Source organism: Amia ocellicauda, chromosome 18, assembly GCF_036373705.1.
Source record: "Amia ocellicauda isolate fAmiCal2 chromosome 18, fAmiCal2.hap1, whole genome shotgun sequence".
NCBI lineage: Eukaryota > Metazoa > Chordata > Actinopteri > Amiiformes > Amiidae > Amia > Amia ocellicauda.
Window position 1 is genome coordinate 2388548 of NC_089867.1, and position 24150 is coordinate 2412697.

Sequence of the window (24150 nt, forward strand, 5' to 3'; positions counted from 1 at the left end):
GCATTTTCAGTAAAATACCATGAAGCCTTTGAAGAGTACCTTATTTCAATCTTCATTTTTTTTAATACAGTGAAAACTCCAAACAAATTGTTGCAAGAACACAGTTGATTATATTTGTTTATAACAATGTGCTTTCAATTTAAAACCATTTATTTGGAATACAAACCTAGGCCAATCAAAGCTTCACTTTCAAGGACACAAAAGGACAACTTACTAAATCTAAAAAATATTTACTGCTGTATATGTATACAATAGAATTTATAAGTTTTGAATTAGCAGTCTGACATGGCACCATGAAAAATAAACTGGCAACCAAACCTGCAGTTTTGAGGCAAGTTCAAGGCTTCACCTTTGGCAAGTCTGTTTTGCCTCCCTTTCCTTTGCCCTGTTTTTTGACAGCTTGTATGCCTCTTCACTTCCCCCGAATCGTGATCTGCTCAGTGATCTCAGAGGACAGAAACTTTTTTTTTTTTTGTTCTTATTCTTAAGGTCAGTTGAGAATCCTAGAGAAATTCCAGCTACCAAAAGAGAAAAAAACATCCACTACAGCAATAACTCCAGCAGGTGATAGATTAGCTTGTACAAATTGGAACCATTATGATTCTGTGTTCCTGGATCTCATCAAACTGTTACAAAAAAAGAGAGAGATGTTGTCATTCCTGTATACGAGCCCTTGCCCCATGAAACCGTCCATAACATACTAATTTGAATCATATGATATGTCACTGCCCTCAGTCGACATGAGCCTCTTTCCATGTGTGAAGCCATAATAAATCCATTCTCAGCCCAGCCAAATCCCCTATGAGAAGGTGAACTAACCCAGGCCTCCTTCTACCAGTCCTTCCTTCATAATTGGATGCATAGCCACCTGCTCCCCAAGCAGCAAACCCTACTGACTGGAGTCAAGCGTGAGAGCAGATACATGTTATTACAGGGAAAATGAAAACAAGAATGGAAGACGGAGAAGCTGCATTTCCTTCAGGTTCAGTCCTGGGTCATGAGTGATGACCTCATAGGGTATCGTAAGGGACTATTGCAACACCCCCGTTTGATCCTAGCCCTTCCAGTCGCTCAAATCATAGTGTCAGACCTTGATCTCACAGGTGATTTAGAGTTAATGGGGTTGGACACGTGAGAAGGGGGAATGATTATGGTGCAGACTTTTTAAATTAACTTTGGGTCGTTTTGCTTTTTCAATATTCGCAAACCATTCTACCTTTTCTTTCTTCTTGCAGGAGTCAATGTAGTTTTCCTGCTTGCATGAATTGGCAGTCATCAGGAAAAACAAATGAGTCAATGGCAATAAGGTGTTCTTAATAAAGGACTCCTGGTTTAGCCTTCAGTTATGAACAAGGCATCCCTTTTTATTTAGTTTTAATGTTGGCACTGTTACGGAAATATCAGTCTTTATTCAATTAATGGGTATATAGAAATATACGTTTTTCCTTCCACACCATACACTGACTGTATGCAGCTTTAAAGTTCCATTTCAATATTCAATGGTTTAATACAACAAGAGCCAGCAGCCGTTACAAGGCATTCTTAGAAGTTAAGTGGAACTCACATAGGAAATTATATCAGGTGATTTCAAAGGAGTGAGAGGTCCTCACCTTATGATATCACCTCCTATCTGTATTTATTCAACCATGTTATACTGAGCTTCTCATCAATGTTGGATTTGTAATAAAGACAGGGGACTTTAAGTCATGGTTGGTTAGTTAGATGTCATATGTCTTTTTCTTAGTTTTTTACTTCTTTAGGATCAGTTAAATCGATGCTTCCCTGTTTTAATTTCCTATATGTGTATACTGAAAACGTACTGCTGAGGAATAGGAGTACACTCCTTGTGCCAGTAAAGAGATTTCGGCCACAGCACAATAGTGACTATAGAAATCGGCGTGTGACTGGATAATGCAATACTTTTTTTTATTATTATTATTCTGAAAGATTAATCTCTTGACAGTGTTCCATCATCATAAAAGATTATATGATCCATCTATTTTGGAGTAAGAAAGAGGTGGGAAGCCATACAGATGTCTCTGTGGAATAACAGAATGAACTGGAAACTTTAAAGCAATAAGAATAGGGGTAGTGAAGCCCTGATGTGGAAGACTTCAGTTTAAGTTGACCAGTTTTTTAAAGACACGAGTGCGGAAAGTGGTCTTGAAGCAGTCTAACGTTGACACATTTTGCTGTCCTGGACAGCATGCTGAGTGAAAATGTTATGAGTTTTGTTGAATCCCCCTTTGCAGTTCTTCCAATTTTCCTCCACAACAGATTTTTTTTAAGAACTCACTTCATAACTTTATTATTATTAAGATTATGTTGATTATCAAGGCAGCGTTTCACAGTCTTTCCTGGCAGCAAGTCATATGCTAACGTTTTATTGCAAAATGTGGCATTAATAATTGCTTAATACTTTGCTGCTATAAATCTTAATATAGAAATCCAATTAGGACCAAACTTTTGTTTTTGCATCAATGTTTTGAATAGCAGTTTTTGGCGTATGCAGTGCCGAAACAAATACCTTGGATCCTGTTCTGTTAGTGTTTATCATGCCTGACATGTTCAAATCACTGCATTCAGATCTAACAGTTCCAAGGTTTTTGTGGAGAGTTTGAAAAACAGAAGTCAGTCGGAGCTGGCTCATAAATGTGTGGCTGAAACCAATTACATTTCAATGACAGAAGAATTGATTGTCCTCTTACAAGGCCAGGCTGTAACTCTATAATACAGTAAACTTTTCAGAATCAATTTTTGGTCTCAAAATCGCAGTTATGTGCCTCCTCTCAGTTTCTTATGCAAAGAGCAGACTCTGTAATACTTGCCAATATATAATCAAAATCTCCCCCTGTAGGTATGAGACTTTTGTAATTTTAATGTTTAAATTAATTGTTTGCACTTGTTTGTCACATTAAAGTTTTTATTAGCATATTTTACTTGCAGTACGATTTGTGTTCTTAATTTAGTTTGTCACAGGCAGTGTAAGTCTTTGTTTCTTCTTGAATTAGCCTGCAGAAGAGACAGTGTGTGTATAGTCAGTCAGTCAGTGAGAGAAATTCTGATACCAAGCATATAGTGTTGTTTAACAAAGAGAAGGGCAGCTGCGTTCTTGTCTTTGTGAATCTGAATGACAGCAGTGTGGATGTTATCCCCCATAATCCCTGTATAATCTGTACAGTTAAGATATGTGATGAATGTAAATTGCACAGTAAAAATAACCTACAATATATATTTTTTTTAATCTACAAAGGCACTTCAAGGAAGACATTAATTAATTGATGCCTACCGTAAACATGCTTTTTCTTAAATAAATTGCCACACTTTCTCAAACTGGGTCAGAGTTCTTGGTGTGTGTACACACAACACAGTCGGATATAGGTGGTCAGTGTTCCATTCATCTGTATCCACCGAGGATATCAGTAGCATCCCTCTTGCCACTTAAAGAATGCAGGTGGACAGCTGACAGGTTATGAAGATAATTAGAAAAAATCCTTTGCAGAATTTGAATGCCTCCTGTTGAGCCCAGCATGGTAATTAGAAACAGGGCTTTTTCAGAATTTTTGTTTTTATTTGTTTGACTGATCCAAAACAGCTTTAGATCATTAAAGGTACGGAAAAAAATGCTGAGCAGCACATGAGCTGTGTATGTTACTTCTGTAGCTTTTTCTGATGATAACTGAAAAATGATAAGCCAGATCCTTCCCCAGTCCTCTATACTAAAATCCTCATGCTGTCAAGCTTAAGAAGTATCTTTCTTTCACATGGTAGCGGTATTTTTTCCATATTGCTTTTCTCCCTTCACCTGAATTTAAATCCTGTGCACCCAGCAGTGAATTTATTTAAACATTGACCTGTCTTGTTTAATTTGCTCTCATATTTTGCTACTATTTTACTATTATCAGCTTTCCTTTAACCACTACATCATTATATAAAATATTATTGTAGACTAGAGGTTTTGCTGAAATCTTTTGGAACACACCACATTTCCAGTGCAAGGAGAACAAGAGGGGCAACCTCCTTTGTGTCTGAAACTCTTCTAGTTAAGCCCTTTCTATTGTTTTAAACCCTTTAAGTCAAATTAATGAGTGTCTAAATTAACAATCAATCACTGAAGTCTATTTCTGGGACTTAGTTTATTAAACTGTCAAAATACATGCATCAACTACTTCTTTATCACATAACCCAACTCTGATGCAAGTGATCTGTGTCTAAAAATGTAAACATGTGCTACAGATAAGTTATAGTGTTTACATATTAAATACAGTGTACCCCCTATATGGAATGATGTATATTGCCTCCTGAACTCATTCACACAATTGTCAGATACATGTCTGTGACTAACTAAAAATTTCAACCAACCTCAGCCAGTTAATTTAAATCTCACTGTAGATTATTTTATTTGCCCGCTACTACACACACATACTTTATAATGTATTTAATCACTAATCCATAAGATGTTTTAGGTAGAAAAATACCAAAATGTCAGACCAGAATTTGGTAAGGAACTAGGAGCAAGGAACAGTAAAATGCTTTCTCACAATTTCAGAAATAGATAATAGCCAGATACAACTACAAGGATGGCATAAGGCTGTGAGTGGGCTTCATATTAGCAGCAGCATGTGGTGTTCTTATATAAGTGAACAGCCAGAGAAACAATTATTATATTGGCTAAATAGTTGCTGATTTGCAGTAGTATGTAATTTCATAGACAAATTGGTCTTTAAACTTTGTTGTATATTGTCCTTTTTGGGGACAATTGTCTGTTTAGAAACACAATACCAAAAAAATAGATAAGCTGATATCGTAAATTTGTTTATACCCATACAATATTATGGTTCTCGTTGGTACTATTAATTATTTTTTCATTGATTTAGATTATATATACACTCACCTAAAGGATTATTAGGAACACCATACTAATACTGTGTTTGACCCCCTTTCGCCTTCAGAACTGCCTTAATTCTACGTGGCATTGATTCAACAAGGTGCTGAAAGCATTCTTTAGAAATGTTGGCCCATATTGATAGGATAGCATCTTGCAGTTGATGGAGATTTGTGGGATGCACATCCAGGGCACGAAGCTCCCGTTCCACCACATCCCTAAGATGCTCTATTGGGTTGAGATCTGGTGACTGTGGGGGCCAGTTTAGTACAGTGAACTCATTGTCATGTTCAAGAAACCAATTTGAAATGATTCGACCTTTGTGACATGGTGCATTATCCTGCTGGAAGTAGCCATCAGAGGATGGGTACATGGTGGTCATAAAGGGATGGACATGGTCAGAAACAATGCTCAGGTAGGCCGTGGCATTTAAACGATGCCCAATTGGCACTAAGGGGCCTAAAGTGTGCCAAGAAAACATCCCCCACACCATTACACCACCACCACCAGCCTGCACAGTGGTAACAAGGCATGATGGATCCATGTTCTCATTCTGTTTACGCCAAATTCTGACTCTACCATCTGAATGTCTCAACAGAAATCGAGACTCATCAGACCAGGCAACATTTTTCCAGTCTTCAACTGTCCAATTTTGGTGAGCTTGTGCAAATTGTAGCCTCTTTTTCCTATTTGTAGTGGAGATGAGTGGTACCCGGTGGGGTCTTCTGCTGTTGTAGCCCATCCGCCTCAAGGTTGTACGTGTTGTGGCTTCACAAATGCTTTGCTGCATACCTCGGTTGTAACGAGTGGTTATTTCAGTCAAAGTTGCTCTTCTATCAGCTTGAATCAATCGGCCCATTCTCCTCTGACCTCTAGCATCAACAAGGCATTTTCGCCCACAGGACTGCCGCATACTGGATGTTTTTCCCTTTTCACACCATTCTTTGTAAACCCTAGAAATGGTTGTGCGTGAAAATCCCAATAACTGAGCAGATTGTGAAATACTCAGAGCGGCCCGTCTGGCACCAACAACCATGCCACGCTCAAAATTGCTTAAATCACCTTTCTTTCCCATTCAGACATTCAGTTTGGAGTTCAGGAGATTGTCTTGACCAGGACCACACCCCTAAATGCATTGAAGCAACTGCCATGTGATTGGTTGGTTAGATAATTGCATTAATGAGAAATTGAACAGGTGTTCCTAATAATCCTTTAGGTGAGTGTACACCTATCAGCCATAACATTATGACCACCTGCCTAATATTGTGTAGGTCCCCCTTTTGCCGCCAAAACAGCCCTGACCCGTCAAGGCATGGACTCCACTAGACCTCTGAAGGTGTGCTGTGGTATCTGGCACCAAAACGTTAGCAGCAGATCCTTTTAAGTCCTGTAAGGTTTGAGGTGGTGCCTCCATGGATCGGACTTGTTTGGCCAGCACATCCCACAGATGCTCGATTGGATTGAGATCTGGGGAATTTGGAGGCCAAGTCAACACCTTGAACTCGTGATTCATCAGACCAGGCCACCTTCTTCCATTGCTCCATGGTCCAGTTCTGATGCTCACGTGCCCATTGTAGGTGCTTTCGGCAGTGGACAGGGGTCAGCATGGGCACCCTGACTGGTCTGCGGCTACGCAGCCCCATATGCAACAAAGTGCTATGCACTGTGTGTTCTGACACCTTTTCTATCAGAACCAGCATTGACTTTTTCAGCAATTTGAGCTACAGTAGCTCGTCTGTTGGATCGGACCACACGGGCCAGCCTTCGCTCCCCATTTCCATCAATGAGCCTTGGCCGCCCATGACCCTGTCACCGGTTCACCGCTTTTCCTTCCTTGGACCACTTTTAATAGGTATTGACCACTGCAGACCAGGAACACCCCACAAGAGCTGCAGTTTTGGAGATGCTCTGACCCAGTCGTCTAGCCATCACAATTTGGCCCTTGTCGCTCAGATCCTTACACTTGCCCATTTTTCCTGCTTTTAACACATCAACTTTGAGGACAAAATGTTCACTTGGTGCCTAATATATCCCACCCACTGACAGGTGCCATGATAATGAGATTATCAGTGTTATTCACTTCACCTGTCAGTGGTCATAATGTTATGGCTGATCGGTGTATATATATATATATATATATATATATATTTTTTTTTAAGAGGAACTAGTTATGTGTCCAAGTGTCACAATCCCTGTACATTCTGGCTATAATGTTTACAGATTGCACATGTATAGGAAGTAATATGCATGTATTTGATTTGCAAGAAAAAGATAGAGCATCCCTAGTTGTCAGAATATACTAACAGGTGATTTACAGTGTGTGGCAGGTTAATTTGGTGTGCCTTCCATGGTTGTATCATTGCTGGAAACCCCTCTGGAGAGAGGAAACTTGCAATACATCACGATTGTACAGAAACATCATTTAATAGCAGTTAAGTTGTGTTTTCTGTTTTCATTGCTTGCCCAAACACATTCCAATCCCTCTCCCCTTCCATATCATTTCATGTTCCACTTCATAAATATAAATGATCATGACCAAATGAAAGTCTCTCATTAGAACACTGATGGAAACATTCTTGAGGAAACGAGCTCGGTGGTGTCTGACTCAGCACTGAGGTGTTCAGTGGTAGGCCTGCTCCAGCACCTCAGACAGTCTTTTACAGCATGCTAGATCTTCATCATGTTGGCTGTCAGTCATACACCTCCGAGTTGGAAACTGATTTCTTCCTATATTTCCGATGATTTAAAAGTGCTTTTCTCTTTTTTTTCTGCTTGTCTCTCACTTTGCACAGGAGCGATAACAACATGCCAGTGCAGCCCATAAATGTTGATTATTTCTTTATTAGAATCCACGCAGTTTGTCATGTTTAGTAGAAAGAGTGAGAAAGGCATTAAGTCAATTTTATTAACATCAGTGAGAATAAGAGTGTTCAGCACCAAAGTTAGTAGAGATTGTGCTCATTCTGTAGCATCATCAAAGAAAGACTCTTCAGCTGCAACTAAAGGGAAGTCTATAATGGACTTTCACAAAATATTTATTGTGTTGGAGTTACAATCATGGATTGCACATTTATGTCTCTTTAGATTGTCATAAATACGCGTAATTCACAGTGTTAATTTCTGATATGTTTCAAGGCTTTTCCTTACCAAGACCAGATTCCACAATATAAACCTCGTGATTGGATATAATTGCATCATCCTGTTTCTTTTTCCCCCTCTGGTCCACAGCTGAGCTAAGTGTGGAGCTATCTCGACCTTTGAAAGCTAGTCCAACGCTGGCCAAGCTGGAACAGATGAAAACCTTTCTGAAAAAGATCATCCCCAAGAGTGACTGTGCTTCCATTAAACATGCGCAACCCTCAGAGTCTTCACCCAGCCAGGAGCCCAGGCCCCCGAAGACTTCCCCTCACAAAGAGGGCAGTCCAAAGACTCCAGAGTCCCAAGCTGTTCTCAGCCAAGGCAGCTCTTTGACATCCCTGATGTTATTTCATAAGGTTTCTCTGCGCACTGCCCAGATTGTGGCTGTGCTAGAAACTGAACCTCATCCTTCTAGGCCTAGCCTGACACTGTCAGTATCAGGCCTGACTGGCAACCTCACTATAAGGACTGGCCCTAAACTATCAGGTAAGCATCACATGCACTACTGGTGTGATTATGTTTCCTATTCTTATAATTTTTCTATCAGAGTACTGAATGGGGAAGGAATGTTTGTGCAGTTTTCTGATCCTATGTTAATACCTGAGGCAGACTGTTTCCACCTGAAGTTTTTCCATTATTTTGTTAATGTGCAGAGCTAAGCTTCAAATTCATTTAGGGTTAGATTTTTTCCATTTGTTTTTGGTTAATTTCCACTGGAAATATAAAGTCTTTTAATCTGATGTTTTTTTTAACTGAAGTGACAATACAATGCTATGCAATAGATTAATTCTCAAAGATAACTGCATCACCATTCACATTCAACTTTGTATTTCAGACACAAGTACAAAGTTGTATATCCTTAAACAAAATTAGTTCCTTTCAAAGTATCACTGTAATGCCATAAAGAACTGTCTTATGGTCTTATAGTTGTGGTAACACAACCATTGTATTACATGCATCTATATGTATTACCTATAAGAAAATCATGCTGATATTTTGACCCACAGAACCACAGTTTGTTTCATGTACCAGAAGAGGAAATCCAAAATTCTGTCATCTGACCCCTTATGCTTAGCTTTAAGGAAAATTGTTCTGCGGTAAGCCACAACAAAGTGTCCCTGATACTGCTCAGGAAATGGCACACGTTGCATCACTGTCATGTGTTTGGCCCATGACCACTCTGTAACCATGGAGGAATGACCGATATACTGTGAAATTGGATCTGATATCCCCTGGTATACATCTGTAGTTTGTAAAGTAAAAACATCCATTAATAAAACTTCCTTAATTATGAAAGGCCCCAGTCACACAATCCAGATCTCTGGAGTTTGAGGCTACATCCTGTAGCCTATTTGGGTCTCGCTAGGTCTCAACAGCTAATTTCACTGTCTTTTGAGAGATGCATGTCATATTTGTTTTTGCACCAGCCAAACCTGAACCAGTTATACAGTTATAGAAGGTTGTATGGCATTTCACACACAGTATCTGCTCATGACATGTTCAGATGCAAAGGTGTTATTTAGTTGATGTTTAATTAGTTATCTGGATGGTCGAATGGATGGAATGAATGGTTAGAATAATTATATATTAGTAGTACATAACAAAGATAGAAGTGTTGATTAAATAGAATGATCTCACTATTTTATTTAAGCAGCATGCATGTGTTTGTATGACAGGGACTTGGCAGTTTCCCTGTCTTGTTTTTCAGGTGAAAGCATGTTTATCTCATAAGGATGTGTAAGTTGGTCTTTTCAATTCATAAATTCTCTGCCTGCACAGATCTGCAGCCTATTTGACTATAAAATGTCCATTAAACAAAGGAAAGCCCTAAGAGACTCCTGGTTTTAATCCTAAATTCATAAGATGGCAGACTCCTTCATTACAGGGACTTCTAGCATTGAGTAGACCAGTCAGGGACTAAGGGAGGAAGAGAAGAATTCCCCTTTGCTGTGTTGAAACAAAGGGGGAGAGGAGAGGGGAGGGTAGGGATGGTAGGGAACTTAGCTCTTAAATGTGCGCATCTGTTTTACAGATGTTATTATGTAGAGTTACTTCAGATAAAATGATTGTAGAAAATTTTAATTAAAACCTCAACAATTTGCACTTGTTTACTTGAATCTGCATAACTCTCCAGTGAGACAATACTAGGCTCTCTTGACTGTGCTGATTCTCACCAGCTTTTCTCTTTCATCCTTTTTTGATGTGTTGACTTTGATAAACACAGTTGAAAACACTCAGCATACAAAACAATGGAAAAAGTGCTATGGGAGACAATTGTAGCCGTCTGAAAATGAATCCCTATTTTCAGGGACTATTTTTAGCCATAGGCTTCTCACATTAACTCTGACAGAAAGAGATTCATCACTAAGTGTTCTCTCTTTGTTTACTATAAACACAATGTCCAATGGCTTCCATGTCAAGTCTCAGTGTTTACTGAGTTCAAGTGAAGCTTTCCTTTCTATCTTAAATCAATAGCTCTGCTTTCATGAAACGTTGATTGTCAGGGGCTGAGCTTTTTAATAAGCAATATTTCTGAGGGTATTTTTTGTTATTCTTTTTTTTTTTCCTTAAAGGAGGATTAAATATATTATTGTAAGTATTACACAATTCATTCTGTCATCATGTGTACCAGAGTTCTGAATGAAAAGTAATATTTAGTCCAAATTAAACTACTTTTATATGCAGGAAGCATTATGTGCAGTTTGGAAATATACAGTTCTCCCCGTGTCTAAATCTATGTTATTCACAAAATGAAAAAATATCACAAATATTGTTTGTTAAACTGGACTGAATTTCCAGTGAGATCTCTTCTAAATTATCTCTTCTAAGTTATTAAATGTGGGTAAATTCAGACGAAACATGTACAGCTTCAGTGCTCCTGATGGTCAAACCAGTAGAGGTATCTACAATGCAGGATGGGTCCTATACCAAGCATACAGTTGGTTTAGATCCAGACTGTGACAACATCCAGCAACTCTGGGCAAACTGATAAGGTTGGAGCTCACAGCACTGACCCCCATATAGTGTAGATGGCCAGTTATGCATTATCCATTCAAACTGTGTCAATCAAATAAAGCAGATGTACACGCCTTGTAGGGTGTGTGAATATTGCCCATTGTAGCCATGATTTGGAGTGTGGGATAATTACCCTTTCTACTAATCCCAAGTTGGTACATGTGGAAAGGGTAAACATAATAGTTCCATGTACAACTCTGCACTTTGACTGTGAATTAATTATCCCAGCTTCAGCTTGATAGCTTGATTGATTGGCAGTGCTAGTGACATAATTATGTTGAATCAAAGGTTTGGTAAATTGTATATTGTATATGACATTTTTGGAAACTGCTTTTGAAGCATGAATAAAACACAAATAATAGCCCAGCTGCTCAGTAAAGTGACACCTAAGCACTAGCTTAGTATAGTGGAATGGGGACAGGCAGTTATTGCTGTGTGTGAGTGGGGGGGGGATAAAGTTGGAAGAAAGTTGGAGCCTGAAATCTGAAGTAGTACAAAGTGGAGAACTATGTTTTATAAGTATCGGCCTGTCTTAAACACAGAGATTGTAATCCCAGCAGAGATGGTATTCAGACGGGCCCTTATCCCTTTCACAGATAATACTGCCTCCTACCGTGCCATTAGGAGCTCAAAATCTTCTGCAGCTTCTGTAAGGAATTAGGATATTTTTTAAACATTTAAAACGCATGCTCTTGATTACTGTAACAAGCTAAAATTACCCTCCCTTGTTTACAGTATTGTATATCAGGTTCATCTTGGACAGCTAAAACTCACTTCATGCTTTTAAACGACAGAGAACAGAGGGACAGTCGGAATGTTGCTGATCATAAAATGTTTTATTCCCGAATCCATTTGCTCAATATTAAAATATTTTCAAAAGTCTCAGAGAGTGATACATTTAGGGTGAGGGCCGTCCCAAGTTAGCACAGAGATTGTAAAATCTACAACTATTCTGTTAGTTCCCCCCTCGAAAAAAAGTAGTAAATTCTTTCCGGGAGGGCGCTAATGGACAAGTGAAATACTGAGGATGCCATGTGGGATTGAGAGGGAAGCGCGCCAGTGGGAATAGTGCTACAAATCACTGGTAAACCATCCTGAGTGCAGAGTGTAAGTTCCCTGGTTCTGTCTGCTTTGACACCCTGTCATAAGTAGCTTAAACCCAGCACTCAGAGAGAGGTGAAGACCCCATCAGCTCTGTAACATCTGGGTTTTTTATACGTGGTTATGGCATACCTCTGCGAGTGAAAAGATGGAGTTAAAGGGGATTATGTTGACAATGAAGTGTGTTACTGGATCTTGTGATAATGAAAAGCAGTAGAACCTAAATTCCTTGCAATGGTCCCTGAGGTGGAGGTGCATTTATAGTTCAATGAAAGTAAAACGTAGGAGGAAAGAACAGATGGCCCAGAATCCCTGAAACAAGAAACCCCTTAATCCCACAGCTCACTATCACTGGTAACTGCAGGCTGCCTCCCTGCTGCTCCTTTATTTAAAGAAGCACTCTTCTCTGCCAGTGATTTACTAATATGGTCTTGTAAAGAAAAACCTCTGTTTGCTAGAACAAAGAAATGGTGCCATTAATTATTTATTGTTTTTTTTCTGTTGTTTTTGTTTCTCTAGGCACAGTGGATTAAATCACTCTTGTGTCACTATGTTTATTCTGGTTAAAGAATGAGTTTTTATGTAATAACTCAAATTAATTGTTTTTTAATGACAAGGCAACCAAAGCAGGGAGCAAGCAAGAGAAAGAAAAAAGACAGCCCTACTATGCTTTGGTTGGTAGGTCGAGCTCATCAGAGTCAGATTAGTTTATCATCTAGAACTTGTATTTTTTATATATATTACTAAAAGAAATGTTTTTCCCTTAAAGATATTTTACAATCTTTAAGGGATCAAGACTGTGCACTGAACAGAATAAAAGTTGTTGCCAGAATAACTATGTGTGTCTTACAGTTGATAAGCTATTTATTTTTTATGGTTGGAGTGGGATTGTGTATTAAGGTAGATTTGTTAGGTTAATTCAAGAAATTCATTTTGGCATCGGGCCTGGTTTTCAAAGTCAATATTTCCTCTTGGCAATCACAAGCAACCCAACTCTTCCAGAAAATTCAGTTGTCTCCCATATTCTGCCTCAAGACGAAATGAAAGAATATTTATCAGTTTGGAATATATTCATTTTTGCTTCTTAAAATGCATTATTGTCTTTTAGTATAAAAGTCACCTCTTACATGACCAAAATAAAATCCAACCTATCCATACAACATCAATTTTACTTTTCTTTCAATTAACCAAATGAAAACTACACAATAAAACATAATTTACATTACTATTTGTAATTCTCTGCAGTTAGAGGTGTAAACAAACACTGCCTCAGTAAGTGGTCTTGAATTACAACCTGCCTGAGATGTTGCTATAGCTGTGCCTTTCTATCAGGTGGGCAACAATTTGCTGGAGAGCAGTGGTGGTCACTAAATTTATGGATAGAGGGGATATTACAATTTTATGCTCTAGGGTTCATGTCCAGGCTCTCAGACACCCTCTTCAGAAGTTGAATACCCTTTTGTCATTCAACACAGATTATGTTTTTGCTCCTCAGTAACACCGGATTACTTGGCAAAGATATGTATCTGTATTCAAAATAACATTCATCTCTTACTATTCCTTCATCAAGAGCCTGTTCACTTTTGAAGACACTAACTATAAGAACATGGTGCCGCTGCCATTACCTCCAAAACAACAGCTGCCTGAACACAACAAAAGGACATTCATCCTCTTAAGACTTTTCCATATGGGATACTCATTGGTTGTCTTCTGTAAACTTCATTCTTTGATACTCGATTACAAATTCTCACGTTCGTTTCCTGTGAAGATGAAGAAGTACATACATAGTCATTTTACAGTTAACAGTCTATGGCAAAGAATGCTATGATGAGAAAACCATAAAGTAATTCAGAATATGCTCCAGCCACACCCAGCATTCACCAATGGAAGGGCTGTCAACACGTATATAATTTCATCTGTTGCTATGAAGATTTTAAAAAAAAGACCTTAATTGAAATGCTGAAGAATCATAAGCAGTCATCTATAATTCTGTCAGGTTTGTATTTTTCTCCACGTGCACAGTATATCTTGCTTTCTATTTGAAATTACTCTGATGAATGTGCTTACAAAATATGATTTAAACTACATGTGAACAGATGTGGCTTGGCTGGAAGAAGTTGCTAGCTTGGATTAGCAGAGATTACCCAAACCCATCTGTGCCCATTAAAAATGCATACTTGAAGTCCTTTGGCCAGGGCCCACCTTGGAGATGCATTGCATTGTTTTAGTTCTGTTTTGTTTGTAAAGAATGGAAAAAAGGCAGCAACTAGTGAATTACCAAATACGAATTTCCCATGAAAGATTAAACAGTTTCTATGTAGTGTAATGTGAACAGCCTATTGGAAACAAAACACAAAGCTGTGAAACAGTGACCTCACTTATTGAGGGGTAACAAAGATACAATTCCCTTTTAAATAGTTCCTAATAATTATATCAGTAGTTATATCAGTACTGTGCACAGTGGGGTCAGAGCACACCAAATTAGCAGAAGTATAGAAGCAGTTACAATCAGTAATCTGTGTGAATGTTTCATCCTCAATATCAGTAAACAGTTGAAATGAGAAATAAGGCTTTTGCAGAAAACTTTTTTAAACTGCAGTAGGATTTTATATGTACTGTCTAATTAAATAACCTGAATGGAATTGCCTGTCTAATAGATACAATTATGCTCAAGTTAAATGTCCTAATTGTTGTGCAGTTTCCTTTTCCAATATACATTGGCAGTGGACAGAATACCAACTGTAAGGAATGTGGTTTTATATTTCTGTTTTTGTTAAGAATAAACAACACATATCGTGATCATATGTATAAACAGTAGCTTTGCATTGTTTGTGGAATCATTGACCGGTGAACACCCCCATATACATTGGCACATTTTGTTTTCTCCTGTATGAGATGTGGTCAAAGTCAGTACAGTAAGTAAACAAATTGCATACACAAGACCAAGCCAGCTGGGTTCTCTTTGCTAGGTTGCCACCCTGTCTTTGTCTGCTTTAGAATGATGATTCAGAATGGGTCAGCAGTCACCTGAAGCAGTAAGATAGGGAAGACAAAGTTTCTGCTTGGAATCAAAGTACCCATGGAGCTTCAAAAAACAGTAATCATCAGAGTTTACAGCAGAGTTTCTAATGTTTTGGGGAATGTGACTGCCATCCAGACTTGACATTGAATGTCCAAATGATCACAATAGAATCTTCAACGTTAATACATTTAAAAATTATATTTAAATGTCTTCCTTGAAGGACTGTAACTTTCAGCGATTAAATGGGTGCAGAAGTAGATTTTCTTACATACAAACTATATCCCATACTTTCTTAGATATAAATATAAAAATATAATAACTGTTTACATGGATTTCATGGAACATCAATATTTATAAAATTTAACAGCTTGCTCATTCCAATGCTGTTGTCTGTTGTTTTTCTCAAGAGTCATGTCAGTCAGGCATAAGGAAATAGCTGACTTCTGTTTTTGTATGTTTTGTTCTTGCTTATGAGTCTTGCCAACACATTGAATTTAGGCCTGGTGGCCTGGTTGTGCCAATTCAGGTTAGTGCCTGGCCACCCTGAGCAGAGGGGATGAGATCATCACCAAGCGATAACCATCGCCGCATTGCTTCTCATTCATCTCTGACCTGAACTCCGTTTGAACCTTCACAGATGAAAACAACTGGAATTCCTGGCCCAAGCCATAAAATTTGATTAAGTCTTTTAGAAATGATGTGTAAAAGAACACTTCACTAGGCCCAATAAAGTGAAATTAAGCAGTGTCTGTAGTGGATTAAAATAATAGATGTTTCTGTGTTTGAAGTGTGCACAGAAAACAGGCTCCCAGCAGTTAGGGTATTGGGATGCAGTAAAGGAGGTTATTAGTGACATTTTAAAGGATTCAGCCTGTTACAGAGCAGAGATTCATGCATTAAGTATTATAGCATTAAGGCTAGAAGTTAGATTTTCAGAGCACTTGAAAAATGTGTAAATACCATAGATCACCAAGGATGTTCTTTGTCTGGGGCTTTTATTTTGACTATATGACAGAGTATTTTGTATTTTAGGATATGATTTTCAGGAAACTTCCCTCCCTGTCTGGGTTCAGTGTATTGGAACCCTGTTGAGAAGCATTAATCGGTTGGCCATGACAGGTCTTTCACTTGTTATTCCAGGATTTGTTTTACTTTTTACTAAATTATGATATGTTGGAATTGGGTTATCTGTTCTGATTCCAACTGTGTTACAGTTTGTTTTTGTAATATTGCTGCTTGTTGCTGACACTAATACTAAAGATCTATACCTAGGGAACTGTGTTTAATTCACATTTTTGGTGGTATTTGTAAGAACAAAGTCTAGCCCATTTGCCAGTGGTGGGAGGTGAATGGCATTTATTTGGAAGCTGGCGTTTCATGTTAAGACAGATCACTCATCCCATCACTTTGACCTCTGTATCTGTTACATATCAAAGAGTTTCTATACCATAAAAGATAATAGTGCAATGTAGGACTCTTCATTAGCCTCTGAACACTTTTATCCAAGATTCTACCCAGTTCTTTCAGCAATATGACAGATTAGTAGGATGTTTAGGCAGTGTAAATGTGTCAGAATTAATCAATATGGGCTGCTGAATTAGAAGACAACATCAGTATCAGAGCTCTGACAATTTAATAACACACTCAATATTTTGCTCTTAAGATGCAGCACCCCTCAGTCATAATATCTCACTGCCCATATACTATTCTTAATTTATAACATTGATTTTTCATCCTTCTTTGGATGGCCTGTCGTGAGATTTCCTTCCCTGTCATATTAAGCAGGATTTTACTTTTACTGTGTTCAGAGCTCAACAGATGACTTTCTGTTGAGTACAGGGAATAATCACAGTGGTAGGAAATGCCACAGAATTATATGAAACAGGTAAGCTGCAGCAACCATGAAGAATATGTGTTCCTTGTGGAAAATGGAAGGAAACCACCATACATATTGTATTTTAAAAGACAAATTAGGGGTGGGGGGGAATGAAGTGCTATTTGGTTACAGTTTTGAATGAGATGTTGCTGTCTGTTTCATAGTCTTTAGGGATGTTGTATTCCTTGTTTTGTCAGTTAAATATCAGCTCCAATGAAAGCCCATGGTTATTGTAAATAGCGTGAACAAAACAAGTGGTTCAGATTGTATTTCCTTAACCCTCTTCTGTTTCTCAGGCGTTTTTTAATGTCTATTAAAGTGTTTGTTCAGAGGACCTATTACTCATATAGGAAAATATCCAAGTGTGCTTCTGACCAGAGGAGATCTTTAATGTCAACAAGTCATGGGACGGGTTTATGAAGATTTATGAGTTCAGTGGACTATTATAACGATGCAGCATGTAAAATGGTCTAATTCTAGCTTTAATTTTTTCTCTCTGTCAAAGAGTCAACAGTTACACTGAGCAGACAGTAGAAACAGATCATGCTCTTGTTTACCGGTGCTGCAGTACTGCTTAGAAAATAACTAGTCCTGGATTTCTTTAGGATTTAGAGTCAAATCACTTGATACCTCTGTGTAGATTATGGGTTACACAGGATAGAATACACAGACACACAGACATACACATACACACATTTACAGCTGTAGTCAAAAGTAATCGCACCCTTCATTTGGAAACAAATTAATTTGGTGATTCATTTACTTTAATAAATATTGCTCATTAAAATATCCAGCCAACATGCATTAAAAGATTGTCTTTTCCCGTGTTGCTGTTCAGAGATGATCCAATCAGCCTTGGTGCTCGTAAAGCTGCAGGACGTGCTGGTGAAGACAAGCCTGAAGGAGCGCAGCCGCCCCCTCCTGGGTCCTTTCTGCTGTAGTGCTGACCTGGAGGCCAAGTGGTGTCGCCACAGTGGGAGCCCTGGACCAGAACAGGGGCTGCCCAAACTGTTATTGGAAATCAAGGGCGGCCTGCTGCAGGTCAGGACCCCTTTTCCACCCAGTCCCAGCCCCCGCCTCCCTGTTTTCTCTTTCCCTACACCTTCCCTTTATCCTTTCTTTTTTCAGTTTCACTCATCACTACCGGTGTACATGGGGCTTGTTTAGCCCCAGAACCTGTACAATTCCTGATAGCCAGCGATTCCTTTGTCTGTCCATGTTTGTGTCCTCCACCCCATAGGTTCTGTCTTCCCTCTCACCGGCTCCTTCACTTCAGCCATCTCTTGCCCCCTCTATCGGTATCATAGGAAAAATACTGCCAACAGTGCAGTGTATCTTCATCCCAAGGACTGCTGTTCATTGAGTCCCTCCTACCTTTTAGCAAAGCTGCAGACTTTTGTGAGCCAAACTTAAAATCAAGACCTCTGGCAACAACTACCAGTACATCTGGATGAGCTCAGAAAGGGAAGTAAACGTAATATTGTCAGAGGTCTACTTTTTTTTGTTAACCAGTTTAGTAAGAAATAAGTATACATCTGGGATAATTACTACTGAGATACAGATTGTGTAGAAATGGCTTATTAACATACCTTGAAAATAAGATAATTGTGTGACGCATACATATTTCACTGATTGAGCATGTTGCTTGGTTTACATGTAAGGCCGTTGATTGATTAAGTAACATTTTCAATTGATAGAATGCACATTTGTAAATATAAGCAGAAATTCATGCAGTTTTGGTGGCAAATTTTGCAGTTCACAGTATTTAAATCAATTCCTTACATAAACCACCAGATTTCTGCCTATTAAGCATAGACCTGAAAACCACAAATGTGCCTGGTTTTGGCTTTAGTTAGAACTCACTTATGTACAATTCTGTGTTAAATTTGTTTTTCATTCAGAGTTTCCGGCTGTGTCTGCCAACACTTTGTCTTAAGTACATGGAAAATAAAGTTGGTTCAGTTGTCTATCACAGAGTAAAATGTGAAATGTGGTAGAGAAAAGGGGTTTAAGGTCTCTTTTTTTTTTTTTTCTCCATGATAGGTTTTCTGGGGACAGGAACATCTGAACTGCTTGTCTCTTGTGCAAGAGCACCTACAAAGTTATTTCCTAGAGAACAATTATACCGAGACTGAGTCCAAAGATGAACGTCCGCCACTCCAGACATCTTCCTCAAGTCACCACTCCCCCCGAACAGAACACACCTCTGATGATCTCAGGACGGGTCTCTTTCAATACATCCAAGACTCTGGTAATCACTACTCAGTACTGCTATGGATACATCTGACACATCTCTGAAGCCACTGTTCTTGAGTTCTCACTAGTGCCCTTTCTTCCCAAAAGCCTTGTTTAGTTTAGAATTAAGCTTCATTTCTCATTTAAGGTCTTAAGTACTATTGGTGATTTCACCCCCTGATCTCTCTGTGGTCCATGGCCTAGGAAATCATAGAGTCTGAGGTATATAGATTCTTGACATCTGCAAATAAATTAGACTTGAGTATTAGATTTAAATTTTAACGCCACTGAATCTGTTGTCCAGTTATTGTCCTGTTTGACTGTAGTTTCTCCACATAAGAGTTTAGCTCTCAAGCTATATATTCAGAAACATTCCTGGACCTTGATATCTGTCCAGCTTCACTGACCTGAGGAAGTGCTTGCCAGTCACTGGCCTACAGGAGAGGTGCTATGAAGACACTGTCATACACTGGGATATAACCCAATGAGATGCTTGACTTGTACTCCTCCGGTCACAGTCTGCAATGGTTACACTTAGAAGAAGAAGAGGGAAAAAATTACTCTTCCACAATGATCATACAGATTAAGTCTTGCCAAGTCTATGTCAAATATCTGCCATGTAAGCTGTGGTTGCTTTCTCTGCTGGGCTTGTTTGCATTGTTCGTATTTGCTTTGATGCATTTAATACTTCTGTTTCACAAATTGCCTTTTTAGTAATAGAAACAGATCTGTAAGCAATATGTTGCACAAAGTAAACTGGGGGCAGGAGTCATGGAAAACAGTACATGCCCTGAAGCCTTTATACAGGCGGTGAATAACAGCTGTACAACTCCAGAACATATTTTCTGTAGGGCACTGGTTGGAACACAGAGCTTTAAAACCAAAACACACCATGTGAGCATTTCTTAAAATAAAAAAGCAGATCCTCTGATCGTGGTGACACCTTTATATGCCCCTCCAGATTCAACATCAGATTAAATGTTTTTGTTCACGATCCATTGCTCTTTTCCAAAAGATAAATGTTTTTTCTAAGGACACATTGTCAGTCAGTGCTTTCTTTCACTGTGTTGACCATAGCCTCCCAGAAGTTCCCTGGTACACACGAGGTGGTCTTCTACAATGAGACCGATGAGAGCCCAGGGGTGATGCTGTGGAGGTACCCTGAGCCCAGAGTCCTGACCTTCGTGAGAATAACACCTGTGCCTTTTAACACCACCGAGGACCCAGATATCAGCACAGCCGACCTGGGGGATGTGCTTCAGGTCTGTACTCCTTGAGTCATTGCTCCTTTTTGCAGCTTATAGTAACACTGCTATTGAAGTAACCATATGCAATAGCTTAGCTGTGTATCAAATATACACTCACCTAAAGGATTATTAGGAACACCATACTAATACTGTGTTTGACCCCCTTTCGCCTTCAGAACTGCCTTAATTCTATGTGGCATTGATTCAACAAGGTGCTGAAAGCATTCTTTAGAAATGTTGGCCCATATTGATAGGATAGCATCTTGCAGTTGATGGAGATTTGTGGGATGCACATCCAGGGCACGAAGCTCCCGTTCCACCACATCCCAAAGATGCTCTATTGGGTTGAGATCTGGTGACTGTGGGGGCCAGTTTAGTACAGTGAACTCATTGTCATGTTCAAGAAACCAATTTGAAATGATTCGACCTTTGTGACATGGTGCATTATCCTGCTGGAAGTAGCCATCAGAGGATGGGTACATGGTGGTCATAAAGGGATGGACATGGTCAGAAACAATGCTCAGGTAGGCCGTGGCATTTAAACGATGCCCAATTGGCACTAAGGGGCCTAAAGTGTGCCAAGAAAACATCCCCCACACCATTACACCACCACCACCAGCCTGCACAGTGGTAACAAGGCATGATGGATCCATGTTCTCATTCTGTTTACACCAAATTCTGACTCTACCATCTGAATGTCTCAACAGAAATCGAGACTCATCAGACCAGGCAACATTTTTCCAGTCTTCAACTGTCCAATTTTGGTGAGCTTGTGCAAATTGTAGCCTCTTTTTCCTATTTGTAGTGGAGATGAGTGGTACCCGGTGGGGTCTTCTGCTGTTGTAGCCCATCCGCCTCAAGGTTGTACGTGTTGTGGCTTCACAAATGCTTTGCTGCATACCTCGGTTGTAACGAGTGGTTATTTCAGTCAAAGTTGCTCTTCTATCAGCTTGAATCAGTCGGCCCATTCTCCTCTGACCTCTAGCATCAACAAGGCATTTTCGCCCACAGGACTGCCGCATACTGGATGTTTTTCCCTTTTCACACCATTCTTTGTAAACCCTAGAAATGGTTGTGCGTGAAAATCCCAGTAACTGAGCAGATTGTGAAATACTCAGACCGGCCCGTCTGGCACCAACAACCATGCCACGCTCAAAACTGCTTAAATCACCTTTCTTTCCCATTCAGACATTCAGTTTGGAGTTCAGGAGATTGTCTTGACCAGGACCACACCCCTAAATGCATTGAAGCAACTGCCATGTGATTGGTTGGTTAGATAATTGCATTAATGAGAAATTGAACAGGTGTTCCTAATAATCCTTTAGGTGAGTGTATATCAGTCCAGCATGACCATATGCAATTACTCAGTAATCTGTATGACACATCAATACGTCACATATATTGTGCAATACAAGAACTTCCATCCAAAGGACTGATGTCACTTTTTGTACTTAAAATTTTAAAACATAGGAAGAAGAGACTGTAAGACCACAGACATTAGGGTGCCATAATTGCAAAAGGTTATTTCTTAGGACGCCTTTGAAGAATTTATAATTGCTCTTATAAACCATCTCACCATGCTGTGAAGAATAATTTACTTTATATTTTAATTTTACCAAATTGTTTTTGGAAATTACTTAAAAATCTCAGCATTGCTGACTTCAAGGGGACTGCTTTACTTTTCTCCATAGTTTCTCTGCTGCATTTGCTATTTTTGTTCTATAGCTGTATGACTTTTGGTATACCCATAGGATTGTAGTGATGCAGATGAATGGTAATGCTTTTTATTGAACAGACCTGACACACTAACTATAATAATAGTAACCTCACCATGCTGTTTCTTATTTTGCTCGGCCCCTTTATACACATTTGAATATATGTTGCACTAACACACAGTACATACTAGTGTGCAATACCTCATGTTCTGGATGACATGCTTTTTACTAAAATAAGCAAATGTCCCCAGTTGTCACCTATCGGGGTGCTTTATGCACGTGAGCAATAAAAACGCTAATGCACAGGAATAAATCAATTAATTCATCTAAAATATGAGGACATTCGTGATATACCACATAACAGGTATATCTGGAATACTGCACAGGAATACTGCAATATTGAAAATAATGCACCCATCAATGCTGTAAGTATCACAAAACGACTGGAAAGTCATTATAAAACTATTACTTTACATCTGAAACATCGAGAGAGACTTGGGGAAACCACATTTCATCAGAAAAAAGATTGCTTTCTCACATCTAGTGAAGTGCACATTAATACCTCTCATCGCCTGGTTGAAGACCCCGTGGAGCCTGTAACATAAGTGTGAAATTATAATGTTCCCTCCGAATCCAGATCAGCTCATCACCTTGCACATGAGTGTTAATGTTTGCAGTGCAATTGAATACTTTAGAATGATGAGAGAGAAAAGATTTATTGAAATGAAAAAGGGAGTGATCTCTCTTTCTCTCTTTCCAAGCTGATGTTATTTGTTGGCAGCTTTCAACTTTGAAATGTAACTCTGCAACTGGGAGAGCAGAGCACTCCAGCAGCAGCAGAAGCCTTTTGCAGTGTACTACTGGATTTCTTCAATCATTGGAGTGATTTCTCTCAGAATTTTGTGATTGTGAAATACTGAAAGGCCCACGGGGTGTTGCAGATGTTCAAACTCACTCTGCTCATTCACAGCTGGTGATGTGATAAGTAGCATATATCTTAAAACAAATTGTTTTCTGAGGCGCAGTTTGTCAAGGAGATAATGGGTGATGTTTTCAGGCATGTAAGTCGATATCTGTAATATTTTTTTATTCCAAGAGGGATTACTGTTGATGAACAATAATATGACTCAATGTCGCCATCAAGACAGGAGAACTATGCACCTCCTTTAAAGGCAAGGAGAGAGACATTTCAACCAAAAACTCCAAACACAAAAATATCAGCTATCAGAAGAAGGAATGTGTCATTTTTCATATTTTTAGTCATGACCTTTGAACAGGACTATGTCACACTTGCTTATAGTACTAGGTCCACTACATCATTCTCTGCGTTTGCATGTCCACCAATTATTCATTAGTATTCCGAAAATGGAAATATATATTCTGCCATATAAAAACATATTCGGAACTATGAAACTGAATACTTTGGCTCTGAATATTCAGGATATTGAGGGTGTGATATACTAAAGGAATTCTAAGCCATGTAAGCCATGTAGCTGAAGTGACCATTAAAACACTGTGGTTGTGACAATCATCATAATTTCACAAGTTTTGTAATTTGTGAAACTGATGCAAGAAGTAAATTGTCTAATATAACTGATAACTGATGAGTTTTCAAATTTGCTTCAATAATGCCCCTAAGACCTTCAACCTTCTGTGTGAATGTTGGAGAGTTGGTTGTGGGAATGATATTCACTATAGGAAATACCATTAAGTCATTTCAAATTTGACAAGAAAAAAGTAATACAAAATTAATAGTATGAAATACACTATTACAAGACCAGAAGAATGTCTAGTAGTTATTAGACTTTAGATAATTGATATTTTAGTAACCGCCTTCCTGTACTTTATACTGTTTGATACAGTGCAAATGTGAACAAATACCATATTTATTTTCAGTTTTATTGTGCATTAAGTTT

At 38.8% G+C, this 24150-nt stretch overlaps 1 protein-coding gene across 2 annotated transcripts in view; it reads left to right on the top strand.

Moving 5' to 3' along the window:
• The window catches only part of vps13b (vacuolar protein sorting 13 homolog B), a 353373-nt gene that overhangs the window by 271157 nt on the left and 58066 nt on the right, over window positions 1–24150 (top strand). For both annotated transcript variants that reach the window (XM_066691052.1, XM_066691051.1), the window contains exons 36-39: window positions 8114–8509; window positions 17876–18078; window positions 19081–19288; window positions 20350–20534. In XM_066691052.1, the coding sequence (XP_066547149.1) occupies window positions 8114–8509; window positions 17876–18078; window positions 19081–19288; window positions 20350–20534 (992 nt within the window). The remainder of the gene's footprint in view (window positions 1–8113; window positions 8510–17875; window positions 18079–19080; window positions 19289–20349; window positions 20535–24150) is intronic.